Source organism: Procambarus clarkii, chromosome 62 (assembly GCF_040958095.1).
Source record: "Procambarus clarkii isolate CNS0578487 chromosome 62, FALCON_Pclarkii_2.0, whole genome shotgun sequence".
Classification (NCBI taxonomy): Eukaryota; Metazoa; Arthropoda; class Malacostraca; order Decapoda; family Cambaridae; genus Procambarus; species Procambarus clarkii.
This window is the reverse complement of record NC_091211.1, coordinates 30,843,024-30,855,523: the sequence shown is the minus strand read 5'-3', so window position 1 is coordinate 30,855,523 and position 12,500 is coordinate 30,843,024. Positions and strand designations below refer to the sequence as shown.

The 12,500-nt window shown below is 53.4% G+C and overlaps 1 protein-coding gene across 1 annotated transcript in view; it reads left to right on the top strand.

The window, feature by feature from the left end:
* Positions 1-12,500, top strand: part of LOC123752361 (uncharacterized) — a 125,509-nt gene that overhangs the window by 69,148 nt on the left and 43,861 nt on the right. The window contains exon 2 of the mRNA XM_069308439.1: positions 8,183-8,318. Coding sequence (XP_069164540.1) covers positions 8,183-8,318 — 136 coding nt within the window. The remainder of the gene's footprint in view (positions 1-8,182; positions 8,319-12,500) is intronic.

The following is a 12,500-nucleotide window of genomic DNA, read 5'->3' as shown; positions in this document are numbered from 1 at the left end:
CAGACACGTCATTAATACTGGAACGCTCTAGGGAACCTCACTTACAGGCTTAGACACAAACGTCCACCTCTTCATTCCATAGATGGCGTTGCTGTTTAAGCGCCACCTCACCAGAGGTCTGCAGCGGCTATGTTACGAGCTGATTAAGACAGGAATCCAGCACCTGTGGCCGGTATATCCCGTCCTCACTAGATGGCGTTGTCCATTTGGAGTGGGTTTCGGGAGCGGACTGGCAGATGGCGTTGTCGTCACTGCTCCGTGCTACGACGCTGGACTCGGGTCCGTAACACACACATATGTTTGCAACGGATTGTTGCCTCTTTAATTGTTCACCACCCATCATTAGATCTAATTGTTCACCACCCATCATTAGATCTAATTGTTCACCACCCATCATTAGACCTAACTGTTCACCACCCATCATTAGACCTAATTGTTCACCACCCATCATTAGATGTAATTGTTCACCACCCATCATTAGACCTAATTGTTCACCCCCCATCATTAGACCTAATTGTTCACCCCCCATCATTAGACCTAATTGTTCACCCCCCATCATTAGACCTAATTGTTCACCACCCATCATTAGACTTAATTGTTCACCACCCATCATTAGACCTAATTGTTCACCACCCATCATTAGACCTAATTGTTCACTCCCCATCATTAGACCTAATTGTTCACCCCCCATCATTAGACCTAATTGTTCACTCCCCATCATTAGAGCATATCAGTATGATCAGTTATGTGGTTAAACACTAAGTATTACCTTCTGGTCTGACGTATATGTGTGTGTATAAACTGCAATGATCTCAGTGGCACTTGTTTAAGTGCCCGAGGGTGTAGGCCAGAGACCACTTGGCCCTTGTAGCACTTAAGTGCCTGAGAGTGTAGGCCAGAGACCACTTGGCCCTTGTAGCACTTGTTTAAGTGCCTGAGGGTGTAGGCCAGAGACCACTTGGCCCTTGTAGCACTTGTTTAAGTGCCCGAGGGTGTAGGCCAGAGACCACTTGGCCCTTGTAGCACTTGTTTAAGTGCCTGAGGGTGTAGGCCAGAGACCACTTGGCCCTTGTAGCACTTAAGTGCCTGAGAGTGTAGGCCAGAGACCACTTGGCCCTTGTAGCACACCCCATGTACAGTGCTTCACAGGAGTCGGTCTCCAAGAGTAATAATGTGCGATATATCACTCCTCTGATATACCCTCTCGTGTTGATCAAATATATATGTATATTTCCTGCATGTAAATGTACTCGTAGGAATATTTGAATGCCGAGAACGCTAAAGATTGAAGAAGCAAACTATAACTACACTATTTGCTGAGGAGTTTACAGTGACGAAATTTGGCAAGAAATGTTGCTTGAGTTTTGAGGGGAAGATGTGACTCCTGACCAGTGATGGTTGACAACCATATTCGCCCTATTGATTGCAAGACACAGGACGACGTTGTAACTTGCAGGGGATATCTGGCAGCTGCGTCTGACTCTCCCTGCCCTTCTCAACACTGACGCACTGCTTGACGCGAGGCTTGACGCGAAGCTTGACGCAGCCCTTCTGGGAGGTGGCCCTTACAACAGTATCTTCATATATATTCATGAAGGCTGGCTCATAGAGGGGATCAGGGCGGTATTACAGTTACTTGAGAGACTACAAAGCACTCCTCAGCCGCCCACAATTTGTACTTGTAATTGGAAATGTCTGTTCGGGTGCGTGTACAAAGGTAATGTAGGCAGGGCGGTACTTGGCGCTGGCCTGCACGGCCTTCCTGGTGCACCCACTGAGGTCTGGCTGGTGCACCCACTGAGGTCAGGCTGCTGGCTGGTGCACTCACTGAGGTCAGGCTGCAGGCTGGTGCACTAGCTGAGGTCAGGCTGGTGCACTGAGGTCAGGCTGCTGGCTGGTGCACTAGCTGAGGTCAGACTGGTCCACTGGCTGAGGTGAGACTGCTGGCTGGTGCACTAGTTGAGGTCAGGCTGGTGCACTGAGGTCAGGCTGGTGCCCTAGCTGAGGTGAGACTGGTCCACTGGCTGAGGTGAGACTGCTGGCTGGTGCACCCGGTGAGGTCAACACCGAGGCTGTTATATCCCTGTTCACCTGACCAGGTGTTCATAATGAACAAACACTGAGGAACGCCAACTGCTGAAAACCAACACTCACCTGAACCTTATGGTAGAAATATTCCAAACTTCTTTCTTCAGCGAGGACAAAGTCAACATTCGAACCCAAGTCTCTCAAGTTTCTGAATGTTTAAAAAGGTGTTCCCAGAGCTGTGATCACTGGCCCTGAGAGTGGCTAGGGTGGTGTGATCACTGGCCCTGAGAGTGGCTAGGGTGGTGTGATCACTGGCCCTGAGAGTGTGGCTAGGGTGGTGTGATCACAGCCCTGAGAGTGGCTAGGGTGGTGTGATCACAGCCCTGAGAGTGGCTAGGGTGGTGTGATCACTGGCCCTGAGAGTGGCTAGGGTGGTGTGATCACTGGCCCTGAGAGTGGCTAGGGTGGTGTGATCACTGGCCCTGAGAGTGGCTAGGGTGGTGTGGTCACTGGCCCTGAGAGTGGCTAGGGTGGTGTGATCACTGGCCCTGAGAGTGGCTAGGGTGGTGTAATCACAGCCCTGAGAGTGGCTAGGGTGGTGTGATCACAGCCCTGAGAGTGGCTAGGGTGGCGTGATCACTGGCCCTGAGAGTGTGGCTAGGGTGGTGTGATCACTGGCCCTGAGAGTGGCTAGGGTGGTGTGATCACAGCCCTGAGAGTGGCTAGGGTGGTGTGATCACTGACCCTGAGAGTGGCTAGGGTGGTGTGGTCACTGGCCCTGAGAGTGGCTAGGGTGGTGTGATCACTGGCCCTGAGAGTGTGGCTAGGGTGGTGTGGTCACTGGCCCTGAGAGTGGCTAGGGTACTGTGATCACTGGCCCTGAGAGTGGCTAGGGTGGTGTGGTCACTGGCCCTGAGAGTGGCTAGGGTGGTGTGGTCACTAGCCCTGAGAGTGTGGGTAGGGTGGTGTGGTCACTGGCTCTGAGAGTGGCTAGGGTGGTGTGGTCACTGGCCCTGAGAGTGGCTAGGGTGGTGTGGTCACTGGCCCTGAGAGTGGCTAGGGTGGTGTGATCACTGACCCTGAGAGTGGCTAGGGTGGTGTGATCACTGGCCCTGAGAGTGGCTAGGGTGGTGTGATCACTGGCCCTGAGAGTGTGGCTAGGGTGGTGTGATCACTGGCCCTGAGAGTGGCTAGGGTGGTGTGATCACTGGCCCTGAGAGTGGCTAGGGTGGTGTGATCACTGGCCCTGAGAGTGTGGCTAGGGTGGTGTGATCACTGGCCCTGAGAGTGGCTAGGGTGGTGTGATCACTGGCCCTGAGAGTGTGGCTAGGGTGGTGTGATCACTGGCCCTGAGAGTGGCTAGGGTGGTGTGATCACAGCCCTGAGAGTGTGGCTAGGGTGGTGTGGTCACTGGCCCTGAGAGTGTGGCTAGGGTGGTGTGGTCACTGGCCCTGAGAGTGGCTAGGGTGGTGTGATCACAGCCCTGAGAGTGGCTAGGGTGGTGTGATCACTGGCCCTGAGAGTGGCTAGGGTGGTGTGATCACAGCCCTGAGAGTGTGGCTAGGGTGGTGTGATCACTGGCCCTGAGAGTGGCTAGGGTGGTGTGATCACAGCCCTGAGAGTGGCTAGGGTGGTGTGGTCACTGGCCTGAGAGTGTGGCTAGGGTGGTGTGATCACAGCCCTGAGAGTGGCTAGGGTGGTGTGATCACAGCCCTGAGAGTGGCTAGGGTGGTGTGATCACAGCCCTGAGTGTGGCTATGGTGGTGTGATCACTGGCCCTGAGAGTGGCTAGGGTGGTGTGATCACAGCCCTGAGAGTGTCTAGGGTGGTGTGATCACTGGCCCTGAGAGTGTGGCTAGGGTGGTGTGGTCACTGGCCCTGAGAGTGGCTAGGGTGGTGTGGTCACTGGCCCTGAGAGTGGCTAGGGTGGTGTGATCACAGCCCTGAGAGTGGCTAGGGTGGTGTGATCACTGGCCCTGAGAGTGTGGCTAGGGTGGTGTGATCACAGCCCTGAGAGTGTGGCTAGGGTGGTGTGGTCACTGGCCCTGAGAGTGTGGCTAGGGTGGTGTGATCACAGCCCTGAGAGTGGCTAGGGTGGTGTGATCACAGCCCTGAGAGTGGCTAGGGTGGTGTGATCACAGCCCTGAGAGTGGCTAGGGTGGTGTGATCACAGCCCTGAGAGTGGCTAGGGTGGTGTGGTCACTGGCCCTGAGAGTGGCTAGGGTGGTGTGATCACTGGCCCTGAGAGTGTGGCTAGGGTGGTGTGGTCACTGGCCCTGAGAGTGGCTAGGGTGGTGTGGTCACAGCCCTGAGAGTGTGGCTAGGGTGGTGTGGTCACTGGCCCTGAGAGTGGCTAGGGTGGTGTGATCACAGCCCTGAGAGTGGCTAGGGTGGTGTGATCACAGCCCTGAGAGTGTGGCTAGGGTGGTGTGGTCACTGGCCCTGAGAGTGGCTAGGGTGGTTTGGTCACAGCCCTGAGAGTGTGGCTAGTGTGGTGTGGTCACTGGCCCTGAGAGTGGCTAGGGTGGTGTGGTCACAGCCCTGAGAGTGTGGCTAGGGTGGTGTGGTCACAGCCCTGAGAGTGTGGCTAGGGTGGTGTGATCACTGGCCCTGAGAGTGGCTAGGATGGTGTGATCACAGCCCTGAGAGTGGCTAGGGTGGTGTGGTCACTGGCCCTGAGAGTGGCTAGGGTGGTGTGGTCACTGGCCCTGAGAGTGGCTAGGGTGGTGTGATCACTAGCCCTGAGAGTGTGGCTAGGGTGGTGTGATCACTGGCCCTGAGAGTGGCTAGGGTGGTGTGGTCACTGGCCCTGAGAGTGGCTAGGGTGGTGTGGCCACTGGCCCTGAAAGTGTGGCTAGGGTGGTGTGGCCACTGGCCCTGAGAGTGTGGCTAGGGTGGTGTGGCCACTGGCCCTGAGTGTGGCTAGGGTGGTGTGGTCACTGGCCCTGAGAGTGGCTAGGGTGGTGTGGCCACTGGCCCTGAGAGTGTGGCTAGGGTGGTGTGATCACTGGCCCTGAGAGTGGCTAGGGTGGTGTGGTCACTGGCCCTGAGAGTGGCTAGGGTGGTGTGGCCACTGGCCCTGAGAGTGTGGCTAGGGTGGTGTGGCCACTGGCCCTGAGAGTGGCTAGGGTGGTGTGGTCACTGGCCCTGAGTGTGGCTAGGGTGGTGTAATCACTGGCCCTGAGAGTGGCTAGGGTGGTGTGATCACTGGCCCTGAGAGTGTGGCTAGGGTGGAGTGATCACAGCCCTGAGAGTGGCTAGGGTGGTGTGATCACAGCCCTGAGAGTGGCTAGGGTGGTGTGGTCACTGGCCCTGAGAGTGGCTAGGGTGGTGTGATCACTGGCCCTGAGAGTGGCTAGGGTGGTGTGATCACTGGCCCTGAGAGTGGCTAGGGTGGTGTGGCCACTGGCCCTGAGAGTGGCTAGGGTGGTGTGGCCACTGGCCCTGAGAGTGGCTAGGGTGGTGTGGCCACTGGCCCTGAGAGTGGCTTGGGTGGTGTGGTCACTGGCCCTGAGAGTGGCTAGGGTGGTGTGATCACTGGCCCTGAGAGTGGCTAGGGTGGTGTGGTCACTGGCCCTGAGAGTGGCTAGGGTGGTGTGGTCACTGGCCCTGAGCGTGTGGCTAGGGTGGTGTGATCACTGGCCCTGAGAGTGGCTAGGGTGGTGTGATCACTGGCCCTGAGAGTGGCTAGGGTGGTGTGATCACTGGCCCTGAGAGTGGCTAGGGTGGTGTGATCACTGGCCCTGGGAGTGGCTAGGGTGGTGTGGTCACTGGCCCTGAGAGTGGCAAGGTGTTTACAGTGTTTACATGTGCGCCATGTTGTCTTTCACGTGTTCTTTGTTTACATGTGCGCCATGTTGTCATCCACGTGTTCTTTGTTTACATGTGCGCCATGTTGTCATCCACGTGTTCTTTGTTTACATGTGCGCCATGTTGTCATCCACGTGTTCTTTGTTTACATGTGCGCCATGTTGTCATCCACGTGTTCTTTGTATACATGTGCGCCATGTTGTCATCCACGTGTTCTTTGTTTACATGTGCGCCATGTTGTCATCCACGTGTTCTTTGTTTACATGTGCGCCATGTTGTCATCCACGTGTTCTTTGTTTACATGTGCGCCATGTTGTCATCCACGTGTTCTTTGTTTACATGTGCCCCATGTTGTCATCCACGTGTTCTTTGTTTACATGTGCGCCATGTTGTCATCCACGTGTTCTTTGTTTACATGTGCGCCATGTTGTCATCCACGTGTTCTTTGTTTACATGTGCGCCATGTTGTCATCCACGTGTTCTTTGTTTACATGTGCGCCATGTTGGATGTATACAGCTTTAGGAATAGTCTCCCAAAATGGGTTTATAAATGAAATAATTTCCCCTGTAAATTAATGTAAATATAATGATAATTCTGTAAATCATTTAAAGAAATATAATTATAACATTCAGGGGTTTTACATACTACACTATGGCGCTGTCAGCAAACTGAAATTTTCTAGGGCAATGTGCGCTCGCTGTTTCGGGCGATCGAGCGGCAGCACTGAAAAGTGTATACTCTTTTCACTGTGCTGACCTTAATTTTCGATGTACATATTTCTTTTTTGTGCCAATGTGTTCGCAATAGAATGATCTAGAAGACCATATATATAAAATGTCACCAAAACATGAGTTAAACCACCAATAAATAAAGAAGTACGTCGATCACTAGCCGTGAGCTCCAAACTGCGACGAAATGTTTCCATTCTCTTCAGGGTTGTCAACTCCACACTTGTCCTACAGCGTTAAATTTGGTATCACTGAGATCGCAATAAAATTCCCTACACGGACATATGCATATAAATGTAGAATCATGATCGCGGCCCACACGCAAGGGTGTGTGAAGTGGGTGACGTGTTACCTGTTACCGCACATCGGCGAAACCTGTATTGATAAGTGTATATTCTTTTCACTGTCCTGACCTTAATTTCCTATGTACGTATTTCATTTTTGTACCAATGTATTCGCAATAAAATTTTCTAGAAGAACATATGTATAAAATGTCACCAAAGCATTAGTTAAACCACCATCAAATAGAGAAACTACGTCGATTACACTCGTCGTGTCAACATTACAATAGTTTTACCACGAAGATACAACACAATGCCGTTCTCCCAAATAAGTTATGTGGCTATTAGAAAAAAACGTAAATATCATGGCAAACATGTTCATACTATCCCCAAGTCGATCGGATAAGAATTGAATTTTATAGAAATATTTGTTCATCAGACTTAAAAATACGTCTCCCGCTAACATTCAAAAGAAAATAGGTGACCCAATTTTGGGTCCGCCGAGAGCGAAAGTGTTCTTAAAGTTCATGTTCTGTGATAATGAAATACTTGTTTATTGAGAATTATACTACTGTATATGTAATGTAGTATTGCCTTGTAAACATATGTATGATTTATATTGTATTTTATTAAATAAAGATAAAAAAAATGGCTGCTGAGCCACTAAGATGGAATGAGCAGTGATCATAGACGGCCTCAGTGAGTCAGCTGGAGAGAGACGGATCCTCTACTGCCTACAATGGGAAGAAAGTCAACATTAACTTTATGCCTCTTAGATATCCCCCAAATTATTATAGGATTAATAACCTTATACTCCAAATGTTAATGTTTTTCTAGCAATATTTCTAACATTCTTAGAGTGAGTGAGATTCAGCAGCAGCGGGATACGAGTGGAATATTTGTCACTAGTACACGATGTCGGTGAGTGAACCGACACAACCATATCTTCAGGTTATCTTGAGATGATTTCGGGGCTTTTTAGTGTCCCCGCGGCCCGGTCCACCCCCAGGAAGCAGCCCGTGACAGCTGACTAACACCCAGGTACCTATTTTACTGCTAGGTAACAGGGGCATAGGGTGAAAGAAACTCTGCCCATTGTTTCATGCCGGCGCCTGGGATCGAACCCAGGACCACAAGACCACAAGTCCAGCGTGCTGTCCGCTCGGCCGACCGGCTACATTGATTAATAACATGTACTCTTCTGGTGGTGAGTGCCTGAGCGAGCCACACTAGCCCAGTGTGGCTCCATGGTGTGGCTCTGATGATGCCTCACCATCCACACCCTCACAATCCATCCCTCATCCCTCACAATCCTCATTATTGTTGTTTTGCAGATGGAGGCGAGCACGGGCCAGGTGGTGGTCCTACAGACGGCTACCCTGGCCACCTCTGGCCGGTACAAGTGTGAGGTCCTGGCCGAGGCCCCAGCCTTCAACACTCTGGTCGAGCACGCCATCCTCACTGTGGTCGGTACGTAGACTAGGCCATCCTCACTGTGGTCGGTACGTAGACTAGGCCATCCTCACTGTGGTCGGTACGTAGACTAGGCCATCCTCACTGTGGTCGGTACGTACACTAGGCCATCCTCACTGTGGTCGGTACGTACACTAGGCCATCCTCACTGTGGTCGGTACGTAGACTAGGCCATCCTCACTGTGGTCGGTACGTAGACTAGGCCATCCTCACTGTGGTCGGTACGTACACTAGGCCATCCTCACTGTGGTCGGTACGTACACTAGGCCATCCTCACTGTGGTCGGTACGTACACTAGGCCATCCTTACTGTGGTCGGTACGTACACTAGGCCATCCTCACTGTGGTCGGTACGTACACTAGGCCATCCTCACTGTGGTCGGTACGTAGACTAGGCCATCCTCACTGTGGTCGGTACGTACACTAGGCCATCCTTACTGTGGTCGGTACGTACACTAGGCCATCCTCACTGTGGTCGGTACGTACACTAGGCCATCCTCACTGTGGTCGGTACGTACACTAGGCCATCCTCACTGTGGTCGGTACATACACTAAGCCATCCTCACTGTGGTCGGTACGTACACTAGGCCATCCTCACTGTGGTCGGTACGTACACTAGGCCATCCTTACTGTGGTCGGTACGTAGACTAGCCCATCCTCACTGTGGTCGGTACGTACATTAGGCCATCCTCACTGTGGTCGGTACGTACACTAGGCCATCCTTACTGTGGTCGGTACGTAGACTAGCCCATCCTCACTGTGGTCGGTACGTACATTAGGCCATCCTCACTGTGGTCGGTACGTACACTAGGCCATCCTCACTGTGGTCGGTACGTAGACTAGGCCATCCTCACTGTGGTCGGTACGTAGACTAGGCCATCCTCACTGTGGTCGGTACGTAGACTAGGCCATCCTCACTGTGGTCGGTACGTAGACTAGGCCATCCTCACTGTGGTCGGTACATAGACTAGGCCATCCTTACTGTGGTCGGTACGTACACTAGGCCATCCTTACTGTGGTCGGTACGTAAACTAAGCCATCCTCACTGTGGTCGGAACGTACACTAGGCCATCCTCACTGTGGTCGGTACGGAGACTAGGCCATCCTTACTGTGGTCGGTACGTAGACTAGGCCATCCTTACTGTGGTCGGTACGTAAACTAAGCCATCCTCACTGTGGTCGGTACGTACACTAGGCCATCCTCACTGTGGTCGGTACGTAGACTAGGCCATCCTCACTGGTCGGTACATAGACTAGGCCATCCTCACTGGTCGGTACGTAGGCTAGGCCATCCTTACTGTGGTCGGTACGTAGGCTAGGCCATCCTCACTGTGGTCGGTACGTACACTAGACCATCCTCACTGGTCGATAGGTAGGCTAGGCCATCCTCACTGTGGTCGGTACGTAGGCTAGGCCATCCTTACTGTGGTCGGTACATACACTAGGCCATCCTCACTGTGGTCGGTATGTAGGCTAGGCCATCCTCACTGTGGTCGGTACGTACACTAGGCCATCCTCACTGGTCGGTACGTAAACTAGACCATCCTCACTGTGGTCGGTACGTACACTTGGCCATCCTCACTGTGGTCGTTACGAAGGCTGGGCCATCCTCACTGGTCGGTACGTACACTAGGCCATCCTCACTGGTCGGTACGTACACTAGGCCATCCTCACTGTGGTCGGTACGTAGACTAGGTCATCCTCACTGTGGTCGGTATGTAGACTAGGCCATCCTCACTGTGGTCGGTACGTACACTAGGCCATCCTCACTGGTCGGTACGTACACTAGACCATCCTCACTGTGGTCGGTACGTACACTTGGCCATCCTCACTGTGGTCGGTACGTAGGCTGGGCCATCCTCACTGGTCGGTACGTACACTAGACCATCCTTACTGTGGTCGGAACGTAGACTAGGCCATCCTCACTGTGGTCGGTACGTAGACTAGGCCATCCTCACTGGTCGGTACGTAGGCTAGGCCATCCTCACTGGTCGGTACGTACACTAGGCCATCCTCACTGGTCGGTACGTACACTAGGCCATCCTCACTGGTCGGTACGTAGGCTAGGCCATCCTCACTGGTCGGTACGTACACTAGGCTATCCTCTCTGGTCGGTACGTAGGCTAGGCCATCCTCACTGGTCGGTACGTACACTAGGCTATCCTCACTGGTCGGTACGTACACTAGGCCATCCTCACTGGTCGGTAAGTACACTAGGCCATCCTCACTGGTCAGTACGTACACTAGGCCATCCTCACTGTGGTCGGTACGTAGACTAGGTCATCCTCACTGTGGTCGGAATGTAGACTAGGCCATCCTCACTGGTCGGTACGTAGGCTAGGCCATCCTCACTGGTCGGTACGTACACTAGGCCATCCTCACTGTGGTCGGTACGTACACTAGGCCATCCTCACTGGTCGGTACGTACACGAGGCCATCCTCACTGGTCGGTACGTAGGCTAGGCCATCCTCACTGGTCGGTACGTACACTAGGCCATCCTCTCTGGTCGGTACGTAGGCTAGGCCATCCTCACTGGTCGGTACGTACACTAGGCCATCCTCACTGGTCGGTACGTACACTAGGCCATCCTCACTGGTCGGTACGTAGGCTAGACCATCCTCACGGGTCGGTAGGTACACTAGGCCATCCTTACTGTGGTCGGTACGTACACTAGGCCATCCTCACAGGTCGGTAGGTACACTAGGCCATCCTCACTGGTCGGTACGTACACTAGGCCATCCTCACTGGTCGGTACGTAGACTAGGCCATCCTCACTGGTCGGTACGTACACTAGGCCATCCTCACTGTGGTCGGTACGTACATTAGGCCATCCTCACTGGTCGGTACGTAGGCTAGGCCATCCTCACTGGTCGGTACGTACACTAGGCCATCCTCACTGTGGTCTGTACGTAGACTAGGCCATCCTTTCTGTGGTCGGTACGTAGGCTAGGCAATCCTCACTGGTCGGTACATAGACTAGGCCATCCTCACTGGTCGGTACGTAGGCTAGGCCATCCTTACTGTGGTCGGTACGTAGGCTAGGCCATCCTCACTGTGGTCGGTACGTACACTAGACCATCCTCACTGGTCGATAGGTAGGCTAGGCCATCCTCACTGTGGTCTGTACGTAGACTAGGCCATCCTTTCTGTGGTCGGTACGTAGGCTAGGCAATCCTCACTGGTCGGTACATAGACTAGGCCATCATCACTGGTCGGTACGTAGGCTAGGCCATCCTTACTGTGGTCGGTACGTAGGCTAGGCCATCCTCACTGTGGTCGGTACGTACACTAGACCATCCTCACTGGTCGATAGGTAGGCTAGGCCATCCTCACTGTGGTCGGTACGTAGGCTAGGCCATCCTTACTGTGGTCGGTACGTACACTAGGCCATCCTGACTGTGGTCGGTACGTAGGCTAGGCCATCCTCACTGTGGTCGGTACGTACACTAGGCCATCCTCACTGGTCGGTACGTACACTAGACCATCCTCACTGTGGTCGGTACGTACACTTGGCCATCCTCACTGTGGTCGGTACGTAGGCTGGGCCATCCTCACTGGTCGGTACGTACACTAGGCCATCCTCACTGGTCGGTACGTACACTAGGCCATCCTCACTGTGGTCGGTACGTAGACTAGGTCATCCTCACTGTGGTCGGTATCTAGACTAGGCCATCCTTACTGTGGTCGGTACGTAGACAAGGCCATCCTCACTGGTCGGTACGTACACTAGGCCATCCTCTCTGGTCGGTACGTAGGCTAGGCCATCCTCACTGGTCGGTACGTACACTAGGCCATCCTCACTGGTCGGTACGTACACTAGGCCATCCTCACTGGTCGGTACGTAGGCTAGGCCATCCTCACTGGTCGGTAGGTACACTAGGCCATCCTTACTGTGGTCGGTACGTACACTAGGCCATCCTCACTGGTCGGTAGGTACACTAGGCCATCCTTACTGTGGTCGGTACGTACACTAGGCCATCCTCACTGGTCGGTAGGTACACTAGGCCATCCTCACTGGTCGGTACGTACACTAGGCCATCCTCACTGGTCGGTACGTAGGCTAGGCCATCCTCACTGGTCGGTACGTACACTAGGCCATCCTCACTGTGATCGGTACGTGCATTAGGCCATCCTCACTGGTCGGTACGTAGGCTAGGCCATCCTCACTGGTCGGTACGT